The sequence below is a fragment of the Lathamus discolor genome, chromosome 10 (assembly GCF_037157495.1).
Source record: "Lathamus discolor isolate bLatDis1 chromosome 10, bLatDis1.hap1, whole genome shotgun sequence".
NCBI lineage: Eukaryota > Metazoa > Chordata > Aves > Psittaciformes > Psittacidae > Lathamus > Lathamus discolor.
This window is the reverse complement of record NC_088893.1, coordinates 15,008,964-15,035,972: the sequence shown is the minus strand read 5'-3', so window position 1 is coordinate 15,035,972 and position 27,009 is coordinate 15,008,964. Positions and strand designations below refer to the sequence as shown.

General features: G+C 45.5%; 1 protein-coding gene and 1 long non-coding RNA gene across 3 annotated transcripts in view; one reads left to right on the top strand and one right to left on the bottom strand.

Annotated features, from left to right (window-relative positions):
* Positions 1 to 3,572: 3,572 nt before the first annotated feature.
* GLRA1 (glycine receptor alpha 1) overlaps positions 3,573 to 27,009 on the bottom strand; it is a 36,203-nt gene continuing 12,766 nt past the window's right edge. Inside the window, exons 2-9 of one of the 2 annotated variants that reach the window (XM_065690372.1) lie at positions 24,511 to 24,641; positions 20,711 to 20,778; positions 11,975 to 12,198; positions 9,444 to 9,526; positions 8,674 to 8,811; positions 7,939 to 8,153; positions 7,150 to 7,296; positions 3,573 to 3,887 (exon numbers count right to left, since the gene is read on the bottom strand). In XM_065690372.1, coding sequence (XP_065546444.1) covers positions 3,573 to 3,887; positions 7,150 to 7,296; positions 7,939 to 8,153; positions 8,674 to 8,811; positions 9,444 to 9,526; positions 11,975 to 12,198; positions 20,711 to 20,778; positions 24,511 to 24,641 — 1,321 coding nt within the window. Of the gene's footprint in view, positions 3,888 to 7,149; positions 7,297 to 7,938; positions 8,154 to 8,673; positions 8,812 to 9,443; positions 9,527 to 11,974; positions 12,199 to 20,710; positions 20,779 to 24,510; positions 24,642 to 27,009 lie in introns of those variants that run through there. The other variant, XM_065690373.1, reaches the window with a different exon arrangement.
* Positions 16,329 to 27,009, top strand: part of LOC136019813 (uncharacterized) — a 161,306-nt gene continuing 150,625 nt past the window's right edge. The window contains exon 1 of the long non-coding RNA XR_010615072.1: positions 16,329 to 16,401. This is a non-coding gene — a long non-coding RNA (uncharacterized LOC136019813). The remainder of the gene's footprint in view (positions 16,402 to 27,009) is intronic.

The following is a 27,009-nucleotide window of genomic DNA, read 5'->3' as shown; positions in this document are numbered from 1 at the left end:
CTTCTGAGTCTTGCTCTTAACAAAAGCTAACAATTACCACATTAAATTCCATCACAATATGCCTGGAAGCTATCCTGCAGTATTAAATCCTTTATATTCTTACTAATAAACATAATTGCTGGCACTGTTAAAGCAGCCTGCTTTGAAGATGAGATAGGTTATCAAAGCAAGCTCTGTTGCAATAGAGAGACTAAACACAGCCTAGTACAGATGGAGAAAAATGCTTGAAAACAGCACAGACTTGCCAGGCTCTCCTAGGAGAGTCTAAGGTCTTGTCTATGTGGTGGGACTGTCTGGCAGGACATCTGTGGGACAGCAGTCTCAGCACCACCAGACCCTTGCCCAGACCCCGGCACGTTTTGTGTTGGGATGTGAGTGTTGCTCGCTGCCACCATGCAGGCAGCCCTAGGGCTGGAAAACGGCCAGAATGGAAACTGGCTGCTTAATGAAGAGAAAATAACACAGCCTATGGTGAGTATCACCCAGGGGTTGGCAAGGTTGAAGTGGATGCAAAGGAAGGATGGTAAGTGGTAAGGATTCTTACTTCAGTCCCTAACCTCCCATGGGCTCCAATAGCAGGAACCACACACATCTTTCTGATGTTTTCCAGTCCCAGATTTGACTTCCTCCGGCCTTATTCCTTGCCAAGAAGTGACGCTGGAGCTCTAGTGAAGCAGTAACTATGAGTTTATCTACATCTCCAAGCAATAGATCTAGGATGAACATAGGCTTTAGTTTCAAAGCCCTTCTCTAAGCTGGAGTAAAATTAAGTGGGAATGTATTCTCCTTGCTCTGATCTTGCCCTTGGGATGTAGGGTCAAGAAGTACTTGGGGGGAGGGTGCTGCGTGGGATTAACAATTCACAGTCAAATCCTTAAAGCAGCTCCCGCTATGAAGCAGACCCACAGCCCTGCAGCTGACTGTGCCCCATGAACTACCCCAGGTAGCCTGGGGAGACTGAAAAGTCGTGTGGACCACAACCAAAGTGCCTGACTCCAACGTCTGGGCATCAAAGCAGGACCTTTCTCCCAACTGCCAACCTTGAGTGAGCAAGGAGCCGTGGTGCATGGGCTGCCAAGCCAATCCCTGCTGCTGGGCAGGGAGGGGAATTCCCTGGATTTACCTTTCATCTCAGACAAGGACGCGCTGTTGAGAGCAGTTGCACAACGCGCGGTTGGCACGACCGGCTGGCACGCACAGGGAGAGTTCAATAATTCAGCAAGCAAAACCAGAGCCAGCAGCAGCCCTGGGCCACAGCCAAGGCTCAGGAAGTTGTCCTAGCAGCAGATAACACCTCTGCTCCTCAGCTTGAGATCTCCCTGCTTGGGGAAGCGCTGTCTGCCAGGGGAAGAAGCAGTCCTCAGGTTTTCTGCTCCTTGAGTAGAGGGAAGGGGCTGATGTACTGGTTCACGCTGGCATCGCATGACCTTCCCCTGTCTCAGCAGTGCAATGGGACTCAAAGCTAGGTGGCCTTTGCCAAAGCATTAGGAAATATTGCCATTTGCCCTAGTCCACACCATGCCCACCACGTTTTTCTGTTTCCTTCCTTTTTCTATTTTTTCTTTTTTTTTTAACTTTTTGTTCTTATCCTTGGTTACTTTCTTTGCGTTATTTTTATTCTTTAAATAAAGTGTATTTAGTGCTGGTGAAAGGTGCTGAGTTGGCAGCTGTGGAGATGGGTGTTCCTCTACCCAGCCCAGGAAAGCCCTGGGCTTTTTCCTCTTAGCACTAACCCTGTGCTAAGAGACCTCACGGGTCCCTGTGCTCTCCTACCCTCTGCGTAGCTGCTTCTTGCTGGGCTGCTTGGGACACCTGTGGCTGAGCACAAATTCCCATCTCCTGTCCCAGGCTTGGGCCCTGCTGGCCTGGCCCAGACTGGACCTGTACTTTGAGCTGTTCCAGCTGCCATGGAGGGTGCAGGAGCCAGTCTGTTCCCAACGCAAGCATCAAAGCTACAGCCTAGGTCAGCTGTGAACTGGTGCTGAGCAGGAGATGGGAAAGTGGAAGCACCCCTTGGGTACCACTTGTCTCTCTGCCTTCTAGTGCCTAATCCAGACCTTAACCCAAGTGCTTCAGTGCAGACTGATTGTCTCTTCCTTCATGCTGTCTTTTACCTCCCTTGCTAAAGTGCAAACACGACTGAATCGCCCTGGGTGCTGGAGAGGCAAGTGGGACATCAAGCCCTTGACTTGCCCATGCCAGCCCCAAGCCAGGCTTCCAAATAATGCACTGGAGGCATTTGGTGTGTCCCCCTTCCCCAAACTCTAACACCAACCTGTGCTACCACTTGGTCAGAGGGGAACCAACCCCTTTGCTCACCCATTCCCATCTCCCTCCCCCAATTCCCTATCCCCACCAAACTGTGCCAGCCTCCCCCAGCGCTCTGCTGGGTAGCAGAGAGGGCGAAGCAGCTGCTCTATCTTCCTATCTGTGTTAAAGCTAAATGCAGCACCAAAATAGATACAAAAATAGAGTTTTGGGTCCATTGGCCCAGCTTTGCTATTAATATTACTGCTATGAAATGTCTGAAAATAAGAACTGCTCTCTCTATACACACCTCCCCCCCCCACCCCTTTACTGACACTATTGCCACTTGCCCGGCCCTGTTGCATCAAGGCATGAATATGCCTGTTTTCTTTATATTTTAAATATAACCATTTCCACCCCCAGTTGTAAGCAAACATGGCAGAAAGGGGGTTGGAAAAACATAAAGAAAGAAAGAGCTGTTTTCAAAATCCTTCATCATTTCTAGTCATCATTTCTTATGCTCTGAATAGCATTTCTGCTTCCTGGGACTCAAATCCTGCCAGGTCATTTAAAAGGACAGAAGCTACCTGCAATTTCTGATGAAGGCCCTGATGTCCTTCTCGGGTTTCCCATTGGATGCTCTCTGATGGGGATGAGAGAGGTGATGTATTTGCTTTCCTCTATCCAAAAGTCACAAAGTGTTTGATCGGCAAACCCGTGACTAAAAAAGTAAATATATAAAATAAACAACAACCCACAGCCTCTTTCTTAAGTTTCCAGTTTTCAAAGTGCAAAACCTAGAGAAGCATAAAATGATTTTCCTGTTTTTTTTTCCTTTCATTAGGGCTTTCTTTCCCCACGTGCTTGACTGGTATGGCCTTTCTATAGCAAAAGTCAGATAAAGCGTAATTGCAGTCATTTCTGCACATGGAATCATGAATCATTCCAGTGACTTGAGAATCTAAGCTGTTAATAGGCTAAAAAAAGGATTTTTTTATCTTTTTTTTTTGATTGTTTTCTCTTTGCATTATAATTAAGCATGAATATATATTAATATATTACATTGCTTGGATTGCAGCTGGAGCAATCCAAACCTTCCTATGCTGCAAAACTAACCCCCACCCTGCACTCCCATGATCAAGAGCTGTTTTTTATCTTCTCCCTGTGCCTGTTATCCTCAGTTCACATGATTAAAAGTCCCTCCCAGCCTCCCTCCCCCCTTTTGTTTTAGTAGATATTGCCGCATTCTTAAATTCATGCATTGCTGCATTGCTATTGCACATATATAGAGGATTGCTCGCTCCCTCCCAGCTGCTCCCCTTCCCTCACTGGTTGTGCACATCCTCTCTGCGGACGATCTTGTAGATGATCCAGTAGAAAATGTTGAAGATGAGGAATGCCATGGGGAAGGCGATGCGGGAGATCTTGTCAATCTTCTTGGCTCGCTGAATGAAGAGCTTCCGCATCTCCTCGGGGGAGCGGGACGGAGGGGGAACCGGGTTGGCTGTGTTGTTGTTGTTGGCACCCTTGACGGAGATGCCATCCTTGGCTTGTAGGCAAGCTGGTCCCATGCCGTAGGCAGTGAAGTTGAACCTGCCTTCGCCAGCTTCGTCCTCCTGAAACAGATTCAGCATGGGACTCTACTTAAAATGAGATATAGACAGTGCACCCTCGCTATAAGGCTCTCCACTGACAGCTTCCTGCTCTGCAGGGGAAAGATGCCTCCTTCATGCCCCAACCTCAGCACTCTTGGCCAAACCTTCTGCTCTTGGGAGATCAGCCTTATAGAGGGGTGCCAGCTGTGTTATGCACAGATGCAAATCAGGGGATTCAGGCACCCCATGAAGAACAGGACCGACTTCCACCCCAGTCTTTGACATACTTGAAGGGTTTATGGTACTGCTTTTATTTTTCCAATTGCATCCCCTGTTTTGCTTCTGCCTTCCTCCCTACCCCCCCCCACCCCAGCTCCTGTCAACACCTTCTTTGCTTTGCCTGTGCTGTACCAGCTTGCCCAGAAGGAGTGAGCTCCATGTAACTCACATAGTTGAAGCTGCAACATGAGACTTCCTACGGAGTTACATGGATTGTGCAGGAGCCGAGACCTGTCCAGGAAAAGACCTCTGCAGGCGATGTGCCACCAGCCCTCTGCTTGCAGCCCTGGGACACCTCAAACACCACAGTACCTCTCCACAAGCCATCTTTCAGGTAAGGACCCGAAGTGCCCTTCAGCAAGTCAATGGTAAGATGTGGCTGCTTGTGCTAATTCCAGTTTTAGAGAAAAAACTAATATACTTCCCAGTCTGATGGCAAATGATGCTGCTGTTTTGGTGGAGGCCTTGAGGGCTTCTCAGAATGATTTTAGCCCTATTTTATTGAAGATGGGGATGTAATCACAGGGAAAACAGAGTCTGGCCAAAGTAACACAACCAATGAGTTGCATAGGCAGGGTCAGCAACCCAAGGCTCTTGACACATCACCAAGGCTAATTGTTAGGCCAGTGGCACTAATGAACTGTCAAGAAGGCCCTCAACACTGACCTACAGGCCCCCTTCCTCGAAACCTGCCTGCTGCCCCTTTTGCCCTCCTTTGCAGGGTCTTTTCTGGATGGCCCCTATATCGAGCAGGTAGCTGCATGGAATGGAGGCACTGTGCTGGGGGCAGGAGCAGAAGGGAGAGCACGCTTGCATATCTGAGCAAAGCAAAAGAACCCAAATAAAATCAAGCCTTCTTTTTCTTGTATTTTTTGGGAGAGGGTGGCAATGTGGTGAGCTGTGTGATCTACCAACTGGCTTACACGTTTCTGAGTCCTGGCAGAGACAATTTTGCAGGCGTTTGGATAATTCTTCCCTGCTCTGGTTGTGTCCTTCCAGATGGAAGGAAGCAAGAGGTGGCTCAGAAATGGAAAAGGTCAATTGAAACCTGACAACAAACGTTCATTGATTTGATTTTTAGTTTTTAGAGAGGAAAAAAGTCTCTTAATGATGACAATAAGCTATCAGCTTACATCTGAGTCTGAGGAAACTAAGAAACACATTTGTCTGGTTTCACTTGTATTAGTGCCAGACCATGGCACACTGTCGAGCACACTGAGCTGTGAAGAATGGCTAGTAGGATTTGATTTGGACAGACCTAATAAATGTGGGCATGGGCTGGTCCTCTCCCCAGCTGCCTCCATCAGCATGGAGCACTGCAACTTCTCACTTGTTTTCAGCCTGGCACGTCATGCCTAAACTAGGCAGAGATACCCAGACAAGTGAGGACATCAGGACAGAGCAATTAGGTTCTTTGGCAGCTGCACTAATCCATTTGCATATTTGCAGCCAGCTTCGAGTTTTCTGATAAGACTGCAAATCTTGTTCCTTTTGCTCTTGCAAGTGCTTTTGTTTGTGCATTGTTTCAATTATATTGCTGTGATTGAGCAGGGATTGTAATAGCAGCTTGTGTTTGACGGAACATCTCTGGCAAAGACCTTTTAAACTCATCTGTGTATTAGTGTTTTTTCTCTTCTTACTGTTGTATCAACAGACTGATCTGCATACAACAGCATAGCTCCAGAGACAGGATGCCTGAGTCTAGATTAAGAGATAAAAGCGCTACGGGGCACCTCTGTTGGGTGGTTTGACTTTGGCTCTATTAAGCAGGCTGCATCTTCAGAACCAAAACTGCCTCAGCTGGTTTTGAGATGGCAGGATGCTGATGGTCTCTTGTGTTCCTTCTTTTTCCTTGTGTTTGTCTAACACTTTTCATCCCTGGTCCTGACTGGGTTGGGTACAAGTGAAGTTATCTCCTGCTTTGCAGATAGAGTAACTGAAACAGAGAGAGGCAAATCTATAAAGAGACAGGGACTCCTGCTCCTTGACTCGCTCTCCAAGCACACACCCTGAACTGCCGTGGAACAAGTTAGACCCTGGGAAAGACTTTTAGTGACTGGGACTGTGAAGCCATGGAATGGGGAGGTCTCGGAATGGGATGAATCATAGAGGACTCTTTAAAACAGAGGGTAGACAAATACCTACGAGGAATATTTTTGGCAGACCCTGGCAGTCTCCCAGGGGCTCTCCTGAGATTCCCATCAGCAAAATTTTCCATCATTTTTTCCCCTTAGCAATTTTACTGTTGTTTTCATGCCAGCTTGAGAGCAGCCCATAAGCCTGCTGCAGAAAGTGTGATACCACCTACCTGGTTCTACTAGTTGATTAAGGACAATTTTTAGGTGTTTTTGGTCTTGTCATCACAGTCACCCTTATATTCCTTTCTAGTGCATCCTGTGAGGTGAAATCTTTGGTGTGGTACCTCAGCCTAAAGCTAGTAGAGTCCAGGCTGCAGGAGATGTGCGTCTATGTGAGGCATGCATGCTTGGATTGGCATCAGTCATGGTGAGTAAGCATGGAGCAAGACTAAGCCTGAGAATAATGCTTTTTGCTTCTGAAAGGAATTTGCAGTCAGTCTGAGAAGCAGATGCTTTTGAACACAGAGAGGACAGAGACAAAAGAGGTGTCACTTACCTCCAGGCTAATGCAGACCGTCTTGTTGGGGAATGCTGTTCTCTCTCTGATAGACATCCCTCACACCTCCCTGCCCACTTCCCCCCCAAGCCCTCCCTGAATCTTTTGAGGCGAGTTCAGACCAGTACATTGCTGTGTGAAAACTGTTCAGTTGAGAACAACCCTTTTGGCTTAGGCCACCTGGCTGGCTAACAAAAACCAGCTGCTGGGGTCAGCAGACTGTTAGAAGAGACACAATTCATTGAGGTAGCCTTGCTTTTTGATGTGTGACCCTCTTTAGCGCTGAGCATATACCAAGGACTCCCCTGGGACCTAGAGGCTTGGTTCAATTGACCATGTGGTGATGTTCTGCTGGGACAGACTTCAGCAGTGTCCTTCACGCTTTATGTATTACCTTATGATGCCTCCTCTTCCTTCTGAACCTGAGCAGCTCTTTGTGCTGCCGAGACACGAAGTTGACGGCAGCATACTCTAGCAGTGCAGAGAACACAAACAGCAAGCACACGGCCATCCAGATGTCTATGGCCTTCACATAGGATACCTAGGAGCCAGAGAGAGAGACTGAGGTGAGGTGGCTTCTTCACCAAAATACCTTTTTGCTTGCCATTTTACATGTTACTCCCAAGGGCTTTGGAGGGAGTTGATCAAGATATGATATGGTTGGCAGCTGCTTTTCTATACCAAGTTTTAGCTCATTTACCATGAATGTATTATCAATCCACTGCAGCTGCTTCTGGGATCTTAAGTAGCAGTAATTCCTTAGTTTTTAGTTTATCCTGGTCTTCATTGTGAAGGAAAATAGTAATCCAATCTGATCATACCAGAAGTGCTTCATGATAGGGAAATTCAATTCTATTTTAAGAGTGTGATGGTCAAGTGAGTAAAAAGCAAGAATACAGAGTACATATCCATGTGTGGTTCTTGCAGGGGTTTGCAAGGTCTTGGCTACTGGGAGCTGTGGTGGATCTTGGGGTGGATGTTGAATCTTAAGGGATGTTTTGCTGCTAGGCAGAGAAACATTGCAGGAGGAGACTGGAATTTGTTCTGCTTGCCCTTAAACTGGAATAGTCCAATGGCAGCTGAGTGTCTCTTGGGTTGAGCAGGAGGATCTGTGTGCTTATTTGTGTGCTGTCCCCATGAAATGGACATTTTGCCCTTCTGTAAAGACAAATGTGTTCCCTACCTTGGGCAGTGATGCTCGAGAACCAGAGCTCTGTGTGGTCATAGTGAGCACCGTGGTGATCCCCAGGCCAACACGAGCAGGTGCAGCATCCATATTGATCCAGAAGGAAATCCAGGACAGAATGACAATAAGGAGGCTGGGAATGTACATCTGGATCAAGTAATAGCCCATCTGCCGCTCCAGGTGGAAACGAGCCTCTATGCAGGTGAACTTGCCTGGGAAGGATGGGAGATACATGGATTATTACTGATAAAGCACGTTGAGCCTCCTGTTTTCCACTATTGTCTGGGGACTTTCCTTGCATTGCCTAGAATTGGAATCTTGTTAAAGGAGGAAATTAACAGCTGTTGCCCAGTTCTGAACTGTCAATGTACAACATCATCATAGCAAATAGTTCTTGGCAGTATGTCCTTTGTCACTTAAGTTTCATTTGCTCCCTTACATCAAAGACAAAAGAAGGTTCTGGGAGAAAAGGTCCAGGCCAAACACCCTTGAACTGGTGCAGATGCTCCTGAGGACAAGAGAGTTCCACACATCCGTGTCTGTTAGCTTTTTATTTGCTATGTACATATATATACACACTGGCAATCTATCTGTGTGTATTTATATGCATGTAGCTGTGTAGGATAAGGCTGGTATCACCAGAGTGCCATCAGACATAACAAGAGACTCTGGTAAACACAGTCCCAAGTTCCATACTGATGAACCCAGCAGCTAAAGGTAACCAGCACTGACCTGTGTTGTAGTGTTTTGTGCAGTATCTCAAGTCTTTTTCTTCTTTGAGGATAAACTGAGGCAATGTCAGCCCATCAGCAACTTGCACGGCTCCTTTTTCTTGCCACTCAAATATGAGATCATTCATTGTGTAGCCAACTATTGAGAGGAGGAGACAAATATCATGCGAAACACGTATTAAACACTGATCTGGAAAGGGTCAGACTTGTACAAGAGAGCTATGCTTGGAGGCAGGGACCTATCCTGGCCTTCTTTGGCAATGCTGTAATGAATAGCATTCGGGTTGAGGCAAAACTGCTTGTGGTTGTGATAAAAGCCAGGGTAATGACCTGCACTGGAGCTGAGATGGTGTGCAATGAATCATCTGCAACAAATCACATTTTTTCCTGAATCTGGCTTTTTGAGCTGTTTGCTGTTTTTTCCAGCTTGACCTCATTCTCTGAAAGAAGTTGCTCATCATCTTTCCCTCCTTTGGGAAAAGCAACATGTACAAGGGGCAAATGTTCACCCAGAGAAAAAATCCTGTTTGCAGCTAAAAGCACTTTCCCCTTTTTCCTCCAAAGTGAAAGGCTAATGTAAATGCCAGCAAGCCAGGGCGCCTCATGTGGGATCTTTTAAGGTTTGGCTTCCTTAGGAAATGTCACATGCGGTGAATGAACGGAAAATCCTGGGCAAGTGGTTCTTGAGCAAACCTCCAGTGAAGGCTGAACTGGGAATGGGATGCAGCTGGGGAGGGAGATGGCAGGGATGGAGATGTGCTCAGGACTCACAGCTTTCTAACTGCATGATGCACGTCTGTACGTCCATAGGGAAGTTCTTCAGGTCCATGGGGCAGGCCAGAGTCAGCGTGATCCTGAGGAGAGAAGACAGTTTGTGGTACTGATGAGGGGGTGAACCTTCTCAAACACCCAGTGGCACAAACAGGCACCTTGCCCAAGACACACTCGTGTGCTTCAGGAATGACTGATCATTCACCTCTTCCCTGCCTGTGTTTTCACATGTGCTGTTGGAAAGCATCAGAAATGCTGAGCATTTGGGTCTGTGATGCAAGTGCCAGCAGAGTCGCCTGCTGCAGATGGCATTTCATTGTAATGTGCAGAACAGAGTTCCCACACCAATTTTGCTGCTTTGGTCTTCATTTCTTGCCTTAGGTTCACAACTGCCTGGATGAGCATCAAGCCTAAACCTATTCTCTGGACACCCCAGATGTGTTTCTAGAGACTGGGACTGTTTCAAAATCTTTAAACAGAACATTTCTGTGTCAGAAAAAGCAGAGAAATTTGGTCAAAATCATACATTGCTCTGGGGGAAAAGAGAGACTTCAGTGGGAAAGGCTTTTCTGCAGGAAAATGCCCTGTGGTAAGTCAATAAGAACCTCTGTGTCTCCCTGAATTCCTGCTGTGCATCTTGCAACCCCAATTTTTCTCTCTCAAGCTCCATTTTCCACTAGGTGCAGGCTGCATTTTCTGTGGTATATTGCTGTGCTGCCCTGTATCATGATCTGTACTCAAAGTGTTTGTTTGGTTCAACAAACTGATATTAAATGATTCGATTCAGATAGCTAGAATATCTGGTTTCATAATACTGAAAATGCTGTTCTTTGAAGTGTTGAGATTTTTCAGCTCTTTGCCTTGATGTAGAAATAGGGGAATCAGCTGGGGGGAACAGGAACTCAATTTTTCTACCATCAGACTTACGAGAAACTTAGCAGGAGGGAAAGGTACTTGAACTTGAATCCTAATGTTGGAAGAGATTCTCTGCTTGAGTTTAGAGGCATGTTGGGACAGAAGGTGTGACAGCATTAAGAATAAATCTGCTCCAGTTTCCTCTTTAAGCAACTGCATTAAGCAACTGCACTGTATTTAAACAAACACCTTAGCATAGAGAGTCACCACAAGCCTTTGCCCGCTTTGTTTTTCTCACCACATCTCTGGCAGGGGGCTCCACCTCTGATCAATCAGAGAGAAAAGCCTTCCATTACATCTTCAGACAAGCCCCTTGAGAAGAATTTACTGTAAATATACTGCCAGATGTGAAATGGGTGACTGTGGATACGACAAGGTCTTGAGGTGCTGAGCACATGCTGGACAAGGGTGTGCTGAGAAGGGGTCAAAGAGTGAAACCCTCAAGGATGATTTTAGGTGAACCCAGTTCTGAACACGCTGAGCCTTGGGTCCACGGGACAAAGCCCACCTTCTTGTACGTGCCTTGACTAGAGTTTGAGTATTGCAAATAGTAGTAGCAAAAAGCCAGTTAGAAAACTGCAGAGCACTTGAGATGGAAATGTTTTCTAAAAGGGAAAGACTTTTTCCTTTTAGAAACTTTGCATTTGCATTGTGCTCTTCCACCATGAATTTCCTCTTTCTTTTTGGTTTTCACACGGAAATGTCCTTAAAAAGAAACCTATATCTTCATCTGGAGATGAGTGAGATAGGAAAGTTCTTTTTTTAAAACAAGAATCAAAGGGTTTTCAAGTTTTTGCCTTGAAAATGAGGATCAGCCACATTGCTCCATGTCCCTTGCTGAGTTATTGACCTGTTTTGCAGAGCATTCCCAGCGTTGGGGTTACCCAGTATTCTCCCTCTGTGCTCCTGCAAACCCACCCGGAGCAGGACCCTGTGCCACGCTCACTGCCAAGCTGATGGTGGCAGTTTTGCTGCCTGCCTGATTTTAGAAACGAAGAAACGTTGAGGTTTCCACATTCAGCCAACACTAATGGCAATGTCTTACTGCTTTGGCCATCAGGGAGGTGGTCTTTGGGCTGGAGCCATCTTGATGTTTGATGGAGGCTGTCTACATTGCAGCATTAAGCTGTCTATTTTCCATTTTACAGCTCCATGCTGGTTTTGATTCCCCACGGGTGCTGCTGGGACCTGCAGTGTGAGAGGGGGTGTGTGTACCTCAGGCAAATTCATGTTATACATGAGGTGAAGAGAATCTTCAACATAGACATAAACTTTCCACCTTTAGGCTTATGAAGTTTGATCTTCATTTCATTGGTTTAAAATGAAGAGTGGATGGGGTTGGAAGTGAAGTGTTTCAATTTGGCCAGAGAAAGCCACAGCTTACCTGGTCTGTTGTCAATCATCAGGACGAGTTAGATGGGAGACCTCCAGAAGGCCCCTTCCCACCATGTGGCTATGATACTGCTGATTGTATGACTTCCTCTTTTTAAAAGACCTCATTTTTTTTTACCCAATGGCATGCTCAAGGTCCGTGTTCTCATTTTAGGCTTGAACAGTGACAGTTCAGCTCTGCCCTCCCCTACCTTGGTGGAGCTCTTCTCATGGAGTCACCTCACCTGATGCTGTAGAGGACATTGCCGTTTCTGGAAATCCTCAGAAGCTTGTTGTCTGTGGTAATCTCATGGAAATGGGCCCCTTTCTCATTAGCAAAGAACAAGTCAGGCTTCCAGATGGAGTCCAGCATAGAAGGGTCCAGGTCCAGGGAGTCATCAGGGTATTCATTGTACGCCAGCCGTGGGTCATTCCATTGCTGTCGCAGGAAGATGTTCACCCTGTAATCCTGTGCAGTGTAAGGAGGGAGCAGAGAAATGCTGTTAGTGCTCAGAGCAAGCTGGAAGTGCTGAGAGCTGAGGAGCATGTACTAAAATCATTGTCAAAACCCAACCATGTTTAGGCCTATGTTCTCAAGCTATGGCAAGCATTTTGGGCATTATTTCTCAAGGAGCTGCTGTTTTTAGCTTTGTAGCTTACAGCTATCTCATAGCAGGAGCAGCTGCCTATCCTTGCATCCGCCTGTCACAGTAACTGTCACTGTGTGTGAAGTGTCAAGACCTCTAATCTGAACCCTGAGGCTGGAGAAGCGATGCTCAGTTGCGGAGGTTGTAAAGGCTGGTGTCAGCAAGAAAACTGTTGCAGAGGATTAAGAGGGAAAGGAGACCGAAGGCAACTTCCTTTCAGTGTTGAATCATCCCATATTGTGTCTATTGTGTCCGTCTATGTTTCCTTTAGACTTGTGAAAAGAAAAGATACAGTGAGACAGGCAGTCCATGGAAGGGATATTCCCTGTGTGACCCCTATTATAAGCGTAACTCATATGAACTGATGGGAGCAGCTAACCTTGGTGGGCGTACATGAACTTGAGAGGGATGTGCATGAAGTCTGCTCTCCTAATCCTAAGCGAGTGTTCTGGATTCCCTCTCTAATTGCAAAGTGCCATAAATGCTACAGATTTTATAGGATGGCCATCTTTAATTGAAGCTGGTCCCCTAGCACTATGCAAAATATCTGCCTCATATCCATGTGCCTTACAGCTCCTCAGAGCTCCCCAAGCCAAGGCTGGCTGCTGAGGTCAAGCTCAGACACTCTCCTGGATAATTAAAGGTAGATTCTTTTCTCCCTGTCTGACCAATAGCTTCCCAGGGTGACCTGCATGCCCCTTTTCTGCTGACTTTCACATAAGAAAGTGAACCAACAGAATTAAATGGGAAGAGGACGTGCCAGCTATCAGGAGAGGGATAAAGGCTCCGCGTCAATAAATTAATTGACATTTGCCAAGTATAGAGGCGGACTGTATCTGAAGAGCAGCATATAATAAGCCAATTTCACTGCCCTGGCCCAAACTAATAGTTGCTGTCATGATGAAGAGTTTCTTTGATGTCTTTCTCATAGTAATGTACTTTGAAGACTTTTATTAAGAGGCAGTTAATGGAGGGTGTTTCACATGCCTGCTGGTATCTAATACTTGCTGTAGGCACCGGGACCTTTCTTTCAGTGGGTTTATTTGGCACTTCTGAGAGGATATCCCTGATGCTGCCATCAGGTCTGTTCTTTCCATATGGAGAACACAAAGCTCTGGGGTTGAAAAGGTGCATGTAGAGGAGAGTCTTTCTGATATTGCTGCTTCAAGTACTCTTTTGACTATGAACCTGCAGCCTTTTATCCAAGAGGATCTGACTCTTGTGGAGCCCACTGGAATGCTGGGAGAGGATTGTGTCTTGACATGTGTTTTGGATGGGGCAGTCCATAGCCAAGCCCATGGTCTAGAATATGTTTCAGGCCACTCAGTGCCATCTGCACCCTTGGAGCACAGAAGCTGCTAATGACATTAATGGATGTGACAACAACAAATGGACCAAGGACTTGAGGCTAAAAGGAGCAAACCTCTGAAAATGAAAGAGTTGCAACACTCTCTCCTTCTGCTGATATTCTAAATGTCACCTTCGTAAGTGCATTTCTCTGACTTAATTATTCATCTCTGCTGACCCTGCATAATGTGTCTTGAGAACATGTGAATAGCTGTGGACAGGAACCAGTGCCTTAGTGCAGGACTGGCACATCCCACAAATGTGAGAAAGGAAAGCAACCCTGAATTTCCAGCTCCCATGGCACACAGCAGCTCCATGAACAACCTGTACAGTTTCAATTCTCCCTTTTCTGTGTGTTAAGATCTGCCACCGCTGCAGTCAAGGGAAATCAATGTTACTGACCTAACAGGTAGAAAGCAAAAGGTTGTTATGTTTAGCTCCAGATGGGGGCATATGTCATGTACAACACAAATTAAACTCATGTTTGGAGGAAACTTCAGTGATAGCTGCCCAAAAGTGTTCTTGGCCGGATAGAGTGTTGGAAGTGGGGAAAACAGAGCCAGTCTCCCTGAAATAGCCTGTGTCGATGCAGATAAGCTTTGTTGCTGGAGTAAATTCACTGCTTCAGCTCCAAACCTTGCTGAAAGGAAAGGGTAGAAGCGAGGTGTAGTGTGGTTTACGTTGCTACTGCAGCAGGCATAAGAGGCCACAGACTGTAGACAGTCGACTGCCATAGTCTTTGTCACCATGATGAGGGATCTTAATCACATGCTTGTGGGACAAATGAAAATAAACTTCTCACAGCAGATGGGTGTGAGAAGGCTCCTCCTAACTCATCTCCAGAGACCAAGTGTCCTGTACTCATGTCCAGGGGCATGTCATGAATGTACGGTGTGAGAGACTGCACTGCCCTGGTCCAGGAGATGCCCAGCAGCGTGGTGAGTAACTGGTGCATGCTACTCTTTGTGCTCTTCCTTTAGAGACAAGTGTTTGTAGTGAGTATGTTTTGCTTTGGAATACAGACAACTGAGCATTTATGTTGTGATATAAAAAAAGGCAAGGGCAAAGAAACAAAATACATGGACTGAATGCAATACTCTGGCTTTGCCATTTTACAGCATTAATATTTCACCTGTGTGAGTGTTTGTTTAGGAAGAGCTTCCTTCTCAGTGGGTTCATTCCACAGGCCTAGCCTGGTCACTGAGAATGGTTGTTTTCTCCCAGATGCCTTTTCCTTTATGACAAACAGCTGCATTGCACTGTAGGATTGAAGCTGTTGAGCAGCCTTTCAGGTTTTTTGTGTCCAGGCTTATTTGAACATAATTGTAAATACAAGCTCTGTGACAGCAAACTGGATATGGCACTGCCCGAGGAGCCAGCAGAAAGCATGGAGAGCAAATGGGGTATGCCTATGGCTGTGCCACTGCCCATGATAAGGGTCACAGTATTCTGTACCAACTAAAGGATCCTGAGTGTTGAAAGCTTTGTGCCTAGGCATTGCAGTCAAGCTGGAAAGTGACAAGTCAAACAAACACTCATTTGTTGGCTACCTGGAGATATATGGCATTTCTCCTGGATGCTACTGTATGAGATCTTAATTGGCATCACCAAGAAATCGACGGTTATTCCTAAATGATGGACAGAATGGACCAATTTCTGATGTGAACTTTCTAGATTAAAAAAAAAAAAAGGATTTACTGGGGCTGCAAACTCAGCAAAAAAAAAAAAAAAAAATCTCTTTCTCTATATCCCTATTACTTGCATTCCTCATTTGTGTGCCTATCACATCCAGGCATTGATTGTCTTGTGCAGCCTGTTCCTCTGGCTGGCTCGGGAGTGAAGAACAGCAGCTCTGTGTTGTGAAGGCATTCAGGAGCTTTGCAATTTGGCACAAAGGCATTTCCCTCCCCAGGGGGAAATGACAGAGGGTAGAAAGAAAGTGACTGAAGTGATCAAAGTAGTTCAGTTTGATAATGCTGAGATGAAATTCTGCTTAGTGACCTCGCAAGAAGCTGAGGAAATGGAGGATCATTTGAGACCTTCCCTTCCCAAGACACCACAGTCTTGGCATCTGATGAGGTGCGAACTGGTGAGAGCAGCAGCAGGCTGGGGGTAGCGCTGTGAGGAAGGGATAGAGGCTGTCAGGAAACTCAATAGGTTCCAGCTCCTGACTCAGGGGTTCTGTCAGAACAGCTTCTGCTCTGAACAGTTTTGGTGAGAGGCTTCACTTTGATACATCTACATCTTGCTGATGGAAAAAAACAGGGCAAAAACTGAACTCCTTCAGGTGGCAATTCTGTTACCCACCTGGACAGTGGAGCACAAAGGGGCTTTATTAGCACTGAGTTAGTTCTCTAGAAAGGGAATAACAACATTTTTAAGGCTACTTGCCCTGCAAAATAGCACTACAAGAGACTGACCTGGGAAAAAACAAGCAAACAACACCCACCAACCCTTTCCCCTGCAGAAACCCCACAGACAAAACCCAGGCACACCAGGAGCATATTAACCTTGGAAGGGTTAATAAGGGACCTTGTTACTCTGCCACAGCTGTAGCCAAGAAGCCAATTTGCAGCCTGGTGTCAAAGCTACAGCTGGGCCAGGAAGAAGGTGTCCTGAATAGCAGTTGTGTTGAAGGTGTTGCTGGTGAGGAGGAGTGAGACTGGTGCTTGAGGAAGGTAGGAATGAATGCGTGCATATGTTGAAGGGTGGGAGTAATATCCTGGTGTTTAGTAGATGTGGGGTTTTGTGCTGGGAACCCAAAAGGGGGATGTTTTCAGGGCCTCCCTACAAAAGGAGGGGGAAGTATATATCTTTGGGCCAAGGGTGGGGCTGTTGGGGGGTGATCTGTAGTCAGCATCCTGTGTTTGAAGTTTAGGAATCTGCTACTGAGGTCTTGGTCTTCAGCTTTTTTTTGTGTGTATTTGAATTATGGTTTTGTTGTTGCTGTGTTGTTTTTTTTTTCCTTCTCCATTCGCTGCAAAACTAAACTCTGAGAGCACAGGTAGTAAAAACACTGCAGGTCTAATATTGAAATTGTAGCAGACTGTGAGATGTTGTGAAAAACCTTTTCATTTTGTGTTGCATGACTTGTTACGTACTCATCATCTCTGTGAGACCGATGGTTGGTTTTAAGAATGACTGACTGCAGAAAATTGAGCTCAAAACCTAGCCTTTGTAGCAGGCTTTCTGCATTGATTGTGCATCTTTGTCTCTTGGGGTGTGTGGGTCCAGTGTTAAATGTGTGACCCGTGTGCTGGATCAGTCATACTTGCTATTTGCTGCTTGTGAGGCTGGAGTGAGTTGCTCAGTCTGTTTTGCAGGGTGGTTTATCTCATTGTAAATATCATGTGCAGATGTCTCTGAAAAAAATATTTAACATTTGTACAGTTGCAGCCTCCAGCTCCTCCTGTCCTTAGGAGATGCCCAATTGTGGCCGTGTTGCAGCTGGCTGGAAGGTCACCTTTGGTTTGCCCCTTTTGGATGGGGTAACTATGGCATGAAAGCAGCAGAAATAAATTTGCGTGTATGCGCTGTGTCTAGGGGAGCCTGTGCTGACTGCTTTGTGGTGGTCTTTCTTTTGCACTCTCATTTGCTGTGTGTAGGTCCTTTTTAAAACATGAGATTATAGGAGGAGCCATCTTGATCACTGAATTCAGCTCTTAGCAAGTCTAGGTGACTAGGTATAAAGAAATACTCCTCCTCTGTGTGCCTTCACTATACAAATGCTTCCATATAACTGCCTAAGCTAGTCAGAGTGCCATGAAACTGCAGCTTCCACTAGAAGAGAGATTGAGGACATTGCTTAATTTCAAACTTGGTGTTATAGCAGGAAATTTGTTAGATAAAATGCTCAAGTAATGCTTGTGTCATGATTAGTGATTCAACCCAAAGCTGGTGCCATTTATTCAGTTTAAACCAAAACCCTGTTCCCTAAGAGCATGACTTCTGTTTCATGTTGAACAGTGTTTGTAGTTTTGCTATAGGTTTCATACTCTGATAGACTTGGTGGGGAAGGTGTTTATGCTTTTGAAGAGCAAAAAGGAATTTAACAACTTGTGATTGGGAGTTGCTTGGTGTTCGTAAAAATAAGCAGGTAGAATGGATGCATCTTGCATTTGTCCTCTGGAATCCCTTGCTGTTGTTTGCGCTATTGCAGTAATGCTTTAGGATGGAAGGAGGCTGTCTGCGCTTGTCTGGTAGTTGGTAGTATCCTTCCCCGTGAAGGATTCACTGGGTTCATGAGGATGTGTTCCCATTTGTAGCTTCTCTTGTCCTTAGAGCTGATTGCAAGTGAGGCTGATGGATAAAGCTATGAGCCGCAATCTAACATAAATGTCCAATCAATTATGTGCCCTACTAGAGGCTTTTACGTTGGATCTCTGGTTCTGCAGGATGCCTAAAAAGAGTTGCTTTAAGTCAGCTCTGCTTGGGGGAATTCAGTTTGGTGGATGACTTTGTTTAACCTTGCGGCAGTTCTAGATCTCATTTTTTTTGCCTTGTTAATTTTGAACCTTTGTGAAGCACACATCAGCTTTCTCCCCACTCTGGGATGTCTATGCCTTCTCTCAGTCCTCATTATTCTCCCTTCTAAGATTTGTAGGCCCAAGTGGCTCTATTCAATGCCTCTTTGCTCTATTTTCCTGTAGTCTCTTCCTCTACTTTCCACGATGCTTCAAGCTGTAAGTGAGCATTCACCTCTGATGTCTCTAACCCTCTGCATGGTAATCTCCATGATTTACGCTGGTTTGTGAGATTCAGGCAGTGTGAACATAAATGGGAACAGTGGTATTTTCTGTAGAACTAACAGCCTCACTAGAGAGGTATGTTAAAGCCTTCTCTAATTGCATGTGTGATATTCTTAAAAACCTAAGGTTCTTCTCCTGCAGGTGGTAGTGCAATAATAACCAAATATAAGATGATGCAGTACCTGGAACCTGAATCTGGCAGAGCTCAGGATGCCTAATGGTTGAAGTTTAAACCATAATGTTGTTCTTGCTCTTCTGGCCAGTGAAGCAGCTGTGGAATGTTACAATCAGTCTCAGGGGCCAGGCATAGAGTACTGCTTTCTTCATGGTAAAATGTTGAATTGCCTCTTCACCCCCCCCAGCTGCCCCTCTTCCTTCACTCCCCCCAGATACTTGATCACTTGTTTGAATTCAAAGTAGTCAGGTCTGTCTCCCTTTATGGCAGGACCTTCTGCCCTTCCCAGAATCTGTGGTGGGGGCTGATGCTGCCTGTTTGGCCTGATGCACCCTCAAACACTGGGGAGGGACTGGCTTCCCTGCAGAGCAAATCCCAGGTTAGCAAATCCCAGAGACTGTTTTAACTTGCTGAGCTCTCGTTTTCAGATGTTTCAGTGCTTGTGTTGCTTGTGCTCTTGTCGGTGTTTACAAGCAGAATTGCTGTCCCCAAAGAAGTGCATTATATTAGGTTGTGTGCAATGCTGCGTCAGCCTGACATCTGGACTAGCTTGTCAGAGCTGGCTTGGGTATTTCTAGACAAAGCAATGTGCCCACAGGGTGTTTTTGGGTTCCCATGGGAATTTTTTCTATGGAAGATAGACTATGAAATGAATGGCATCTGGTGAGGATAGCAAGTCCCTGCAGTGTGTCTTGGAGGTGAACTGCATATCTTTATCCTGTTAGTCTATGCTGATTTTAAGAAGCATCTTGTTTACAGGGATCCTATGGTGCCTTTGTATGAGTGCTCCAATGCATCTTGCAATGTAGAACAGATATATTAAAAACAGATATATTAAAAACATGTAGTGTGCTCTCTATGTTACCCATGGATCCCTCGTGGGCCTGCCTCTCTCCCTTGCACTCTGGATCATCTCTGCTAGATTGTGCAGGAACAGAGTATTTACCATCTGTAACACCAAAGGGGGTATCCAATAAAACAGTACATTAGGAATAGATGTGTATTTTGGTTCTAGTTTGTTCTTTTTTGCTTTATATACAAATGAATATACTTCTCCTCTATGAATGCTGCAATCCAACTGTGAAAATGTGTTTCTTTGTGCTTGGACAGAGTAACAGCTTTTTTTCTACTATTTTAACTGAGCTATCACCAATCCCAAACAATTTCCAGAAGAAGGATTTTGTGTCATAAAAGACTTACAGCTCCAGGTATATAGCTGTTTACTCCTCTGACAGTGGCATGCATGACAAATAACTTGTTCAGGTCTAGGGGTGTGATCTATATGTAAAGCCTGTAACATCCTGCCTGAAAGCACAAAACACCTGGAGTCTTGCATTCTTAATTCAACATCTTTCTAGAAAAAGAATTGCCAAAGAGTAATTGAACACCATCTTTCTGGATTAACTTTCATTAGCACAGAGGTAAGGCACTGTACCTCCAGAGTTTTTTCCTTTGCTGTTCACTGGTTATGTCACAACCAATCTTTAATAGTTTACAGATGGAACAACTATCTCCTGTTCTAGTGATCCTCTGCTCCTAAGGTCTTGCCAATCAGATACAGCCTTTAGCCATTTTCACTGATTTTTTTTGTCTGAAGTGAGCCTTAACTTGTAAATATTGGGGGGTTTTCGTTTTTACTAAAAAATCACTGTCTACAGTAAAGTTTCTTCAGGAAAGTAACCCAGTAATTCTTGTGGTCTCTGGGAATCTGGTGCAGACTGAATTTGAGCTCAGCTGATTTCCCTTCACACAGTGTTGAGTCATACTTGTGGATTTATGGGCATTTCAACAAAGTGTCTGCAAATGTCTGAGCTTGGAGCCTTGTGCAGGTCTTTTCTAACCCTTTTACTTTGTAGAGATGCAGGTATAGACTATGATCCTCAGCTACATGCAATGAGAGTCTTTTGTGTTGACCATTAATTTATTCTAAGCTTAGATAAGCTTGGAAGCACTAAGACAATGTTTTCCTCTGGTCACACTAAAGAAGAGGGTGATGCTGCATTAGCTGGGAGTGCAATGAGGCTGGGCCAGTAGCTGAGCAGCTGTGCTGTGATTTGTACTTACCATAGTTGTTTCTGCAATTGAACCAAAGCTGTTGATGAAAATGTTGCAGCTGACATTCACTGGTGGGCCTGCATGACAAATACAGATTGAAACAGTTTACTGTGTGCTTAGAAGACAAAATATTTCCACTCTGTAGTGTTAAAACCTATTGTGGGAGCAGGGTGACTGAGGGGGGTGAGTATGAGAATGCGATCTGGATGACCCAGCTTTCTCAGTTCTGATGCCAGTTTGACATCAAATGATGCTCTTGTTTCACCTCTGTTCCCTTGTTTGGGATAGCTTTTATATATCTGTTCTGTGACTTGTTTTGATGAAAAGGAATAGATCATAGCCAGGCAAGACAGCTTTCTAGCTATCTTAGCATTGCTGTATGCTCGGCAAGCTCACCTTGAACACAGTAGCAATGAAACCCAGAAAGGAGATGAGAGGCTATTGTCAGACCCTCTTGTTTAGGGCTCTATACTTTTAAAATACTCATATAAAGCATCTAAATGATCCTGAATGAGGGCTATATGCTCCCTTCAGAGTCGGTACAGAAGCCTGTGTTGTAGGGATCAGGCTGGGTAAAGGCATAAATACCTCATATAGTAATAGTGTTGTCTGCTGTCTCACAGCTGGATAGGAGGTGTCAGGGCTCTGCCAGTGGAAGTTCTCTGGCTGTCCCGTTTTGGGAGAAGGAACTCCCAGTCTTTGGACCATGCTTCTCCTGGGCTTGATTTTTCTTTCAGACAGAAGTTTTGCTTAACCTGCTCGTATTAGGAAAGTTAATGGGCTACCAAAGGAGGAGAGTGGAGGTTAAGGAATTAAGACTGTGGTTAGAGGGCATGGGGGTTAGTCTGCTCATGTGATACTGGTGGCCACAGGTATTGTTATGACTGGAAATGGATCACAACCTTGCCTGGTGAATCTGAGGTGCAAATGTTGCATTTGCACCAAGGATGATGTCAAGAGCTGTAGCTCAGCACAGGAAGCTGGGGAACGTTCTGGAAGCAGAGCCATGTTGTGTGCCTGGTAAACCAGTGTCTTGCCCACATACAATGAGAAGATTTCTAGAGCCTTAGATGGGAGAAGCAAAAGGGGTCTCTGTGCTGTCCAGTGTGTGGTGGGGGAAGACAGCCAGGCAGAGGGCAGAGGATTCCCCCCCAGGAGCCAAGGTCCCCCTTTAATGCTGGGGGAATTAATCTCGTATTGTCCCTGAGACAGATGCTTCTGGGAAGATAACATCTATGGAAGCAGCAAGTGTAGATATTCAGATTATTCCCCCATCCTTTCTGGAAACAGGGATGGTGTCTGCATTTCAAACAGCCTGATGGCTCAGCCTGGCTGGGAGAGTGATGCTTGACAGCTGTAAGGCCACATCTGCAGTCTGGCAGTTGCTGCAAGATAAAATACTGGGGGGGGAGGAATGGCTTTAACGAGAGGCTTGTGCCTCTAATCAGTGCAAACTTCCTCCTGCGTGGAAATTAATGGAATTTCCTGATTACTAAGTAATGTTTGGAGCTTGGTTTGTTCCTCCTCATTTCCCTTTCCTTCTCTCCTGTTTTGGCCTCTTCTGAAACTTTGTGCCTGTCCTCTGCAGGAATAGGATTGCAGCCATGCAATGATTCTCTATGGCTGGGATTTTCTTGGTGTGAGTCCCAAGCAATCCAAGCAGGCTTCTGTCTAACCAGCTCCCAGCCAGCCATTTGCCAGCTCAGCAGCAGCTCTGTTCAATCTGTGCCGCTCTTCCTTCAGACTTAAATGCAGGTATGGGCTAAAATATCAGATACAAAATGATGCCTTTTCTATTGCTCCCTTCACCACCTTGTCTTCTCTGAAAGGTTTATCCAGAATACTGAGCTGAGCTCCTGGGTGACTGCATGAGCTCGTAGTTGACATGCATGGAGGACTTTGGCTGTCTTGCTCCTGATCTTGTGCTGATGTGAAGCTGAGTGTGGGACAGGGCTGGCCCAGTGCACACTGAAGAAGGCTCTCCTTGGGCCACCTCTTGTTGAGGCACTGCACCCTTCCCATTGTGTCCAAGGGGACGCAATGAGGATTCTGCAGGGTTTGGTTGGTTGTGTGAGGCTCTACGAACTTCCCTGCTTACCACTGAAGCAGTGGGATGCAGCTGTGAAGCAATGGAGTTTACCAGCAGTGGGGTTAAGGGTACAGCCTGGGTGAGAGGTCCACTGTCCAGCCCTACTGGATTCAGCCCTGTCCCTGTTAGAGTTGCTGGCTTCCTCCTCCAACCTAAAGCAAAGCCCAAATGCTTCTTCCTTGTTCTCAGAATGTGAATCCACAGCTAGTCCAGACCTTGCAGCATTTAGGGAAAAACTGCAGTCTTTAGGTTAATCTTCCCCTCCCCAAAAATCAATCTGATGTAGAACTTTGGTATTGTTTTCTTTTAGGACTAAGCCATTAAAATGCCCTTATGAGTTACTGCAGTTAATTGAAATAATGTGCTCTGAGAGCTGCAACCCCAAGCTCTGTAAAACACCTCCTATGCCTCCTATAGAAATTGGAGCTTGATTTATGTGTGGGAGGCTAAGCCAGCAAAACTGCCCTGTGGGGAAGGTGTGGTTCATTGAAATAAAACTGAAATTAAATTATCTCAAATAAAAATGCAATACAGCTGCTTCAGCAGGAAGATAATGTATACATTGCATTAAATATTAAAGTTTGGTTTCTTCTGTGTGTGCATAATTTAGCGGTAGGCAGGTTCACAGGGTGGTTTTTTTAACTCTTTGTGGTTTGGGTTCAAACCAGCGGTGTTCTCTGTTGCCTTGTTGATGTGTAAAACATAAGAGTTCCACCTGTATTTGGGTTTAAAATCCCGGTATAGAGCTTGTTTACAGCTGCATAGCAGGTGTTGTTATTGGGATTAATAGGTCCCAGGAGTCTTATGTTAGCACTGCCTGTGACTCTTGGGGGAGGAGGAATTGGTAGTAGGAAAGACGGGAATGCAATGAGCATTGAAGAGGGCTGGACAGTGACTGAGAGGGGGCAGGTCCCACTTTATACCTGGGTGTGATTCAAGGGCAAATAGTTCTGGAAAAAGGAGCTCAGATAAAGAATACAACCCACACCATTCCCTGAGGTTTTGTTGTTAAGAGACCCTGAAGATCATCCAGTTCCAAGCCCCTGCTATGGGCAGGGGCACCTTCCACTAGACCAGGTGGAAAAAGCCACCAAAAAAAGTCCCTAAACCCAACCCTGTTAGAAGAGGTGTCTTGGGGAGTAAAAAGAGGCTCTGCCTCTCCCAGGGTCTGTTTCCATGCTGCTTGGCTGCCAGTGAGTGTAGGGTGAACTGGGGGATCCAGGTGTGAAATGGAGCTGTGGGTGCTAACTTACAGCCCTTTTACTATGGGGTCCGTGGTGGGTCAGAGCTGCCCCGGCATCTTAATGAATTCTTCTGGGAGAGACTCCTTTTGGCTTCAGTGAGTCTAAGTGGGGAGCATTGCCCACTATTAGAAGGTGCTGTGAACAGTGACTGTAGGAGAAAAGCTTCAACTTTCCCCTTATCTGAGGTTTTCAGCTCCCTGCCAGTCACTGCTTGGTTTGGCAGGATCCCTGATCTCTATATTGGAGCTTTTCCTGCATGTCAAGTTGTTACAAGGTTGTCTCCATTCTGAGTAGAAGTCAAGTGCCCTACCAGACATCTAGAATATCCATGTGCCAAATCCCTCATTAACATATATATTTCATATGAATTAAGATTGCTCATATTCCATATACAGCTAAGGAGGCACTCCTGAAGATTGCATGCTGTTTTCAGTCCTAAGTTGAAACAAAGCCACAAAGCAGGTTTTTATGCATACCTTTAAAATTTGGCCTGATCCTGGCATCATATCCTGAAGTTCGCCCCATCAACTTATCCAAGAAATCGGAAGGAGACATGGGTTTGGGGGCAGATCGTGCTGCTGCTTCAGCTTCTTTAGAGGCTGCCAGGCTGTGTGAGTAGAAAGAAAGAGGAGATTTTTAGTGTACATCCCATACCGGGGAGGGTTTGGGGTCCAGAAACAGAGCAGTCAGCATCTCATTCCTGCTGTGAGGCAAGATGGGTACCCATGTGAATTCCTCATGAAGCTGGTCTCTGCTAATTTGTTTGCCCAGCCCAAACATCTCTGAATGCAGAATCCCAGCTGCCACCAAAGTAGCAGAGAGAGGATGAGTGGAGAAAATCCTTTCATGAGTTCAGGTGTAGCTCCTTGGCACGCCACTAAATTACAAATCTGAACTCTGGCACTGAGCTCCACAGGTAAAATACACTCTGAGATTAGCCTTGGGCAGCAAGTTCTGCTTAATTACAAGGCAAATAGCAAGGAGCATATTTGGTATCCTGACAGCCCAATTTTCCCAAAGGCAGGTAGGATCAGAGCAATCTGGAATTCAAGGCTTAAATGAGTGTCATGTGACTGTACAGCTCCTGCAGAGCCTGTGGGTCTGTAGGGGATAGATATGTTTTTGCTTTCCTCTTGCTGGCCAGTCCAGCATTTGCTGTTGGTACCTGCAATGCAGGGGTCTGAGTTCAATACAGCAACATGGTCTCTAGACTGGGAGGTGTCTGGAGTGTGACCCTGAAATGTTATTCATGTTGGGTTGAGGATGAAAGGAAATAAAATCTTCTGGGGACCTGTATGGCCTCTGGGGCAGAAAGAGTGGAATTACCAATTTGTTTGCAGAAGATGGAAAATCTGAGGCTGGCAATGTGCCTTCTGACTCTATGGGATTCCACAGGATCTACAGGGTGATGATTTGGGTTTAGGAAGTCTCGGTTGTCGCCATCCATGTGGGAATAAGTGGCCTCCGGTGCTAGGTGCTCATTCTCAGCTTTGCAGAAAGATTTGATTTTTCAAGACGCGAATAGACACTATTCAGTTCTTTCGTTATGGTTATATGGCTTCTACTCAAACGCAGATCTGTTCCCAGGCTGAAAGTATAGTGTAAAATTGCCTAGATTAGCAAAATTAATGTACTTACAAGTGACATACAATGTGCTTAGGGCAAGAGCTGTCTCTACTTGTGGGTTCAGGTGCCTGCAATGTGCTTAGGGCAAGAGCTGTCTCTACTTGTGGGTTCAGGTGCCTGCTCATGGTTAGTCTACAAGCCTTGTTGCAATGCAAATGCATTAGCCAGAGAAAGCTGCTCAGGAGGAAGTGATGCTCATTGATTCACACTTTGCAACCCCCCTGAATTGTTTTAAAGTACAAAGGCTGTGTGGGAATTGTGAGAAACCACTGTGGCAGTGCAGCTGAGAGGCCTAAGCATGTTTTCAACAGGCACAAGGTATTTAGCTACGCATGTTCTCACAAATGATGACACCACGGAGTCCTCTTACAGCACGAGGACATCATCTTGAACTTCTGCATTTCTTATCTCAGGAGACTGCAGTAGTCAAACCTGCTGTCTTTCAGAAGAGTAGTGCTAAACACTGACTCAAGGTCTATGAGGAAGAATTTGGGGGTGATTATTGTGCATGGTCTTAATGTGACCTTGCCCTCAAAAACCTGTTCATACAGTGCAAGCTTGAGCTGAGACAAATATCTATACAAGGCCTTGACAAGAGCATTTTAATCCACCAAGTTCCTCAGGACTTTAGAAATGGGTGGGATTCAAACACACTTGGGAACCATAATTTGAAAATCACGAGTCTGTAGTAACCTGTATTGCATTGATTCTCTTCTCTAGCATTAGCAGTGATGGCTTGCCAAGCCTTGGTTTTCAATCCTGCAGACTCACAACTGCAGTCTGGCTGCTTTTGCAAGCTGCAACTGCATTGAAGTTCTTTGATTACTTGACTTTTAATTGTATAAAATGGTTTAATTTCTGCTATAGGAAGGGAGATAAATTCCAGATCACTTCCAGTGAGAGTGTAAAACTAAGATTTCATTCACCCTTTATATGTTCACAATCCACACCCACATTGGACCTGGCTGATGCACACTCATGCCTGGAGTTGATGCAACATGGTATGAATGTAGCTTTTACTGTAGCAGTGTGCCATTTCTTTTCTTGTCCCCATCTCTTCTTTAAGAAACTGTGCAAAGCCAAACCACTGTGTTTCAGGGGCAAATGGGGTTGTGGAATGGGTGATGTGTTTGTTTGGGTCTTTTTTCCTCTTAGAAGGAAAACAACAGGGTGCAATTGATTTGCAGACTCGGAAGAAGAACGCTAGGAGTGGGAGGACAATCAATACTAGGCTTGACTACTGCATTCCAATAGAGTGTCTGCATGGCAATGAGTAGAGAGAAGTTTTCAATTAAGCAGCAAATGACTTGGTAACCAGACTCCTGCCACTTCAGCAGCAAGATGCCAGA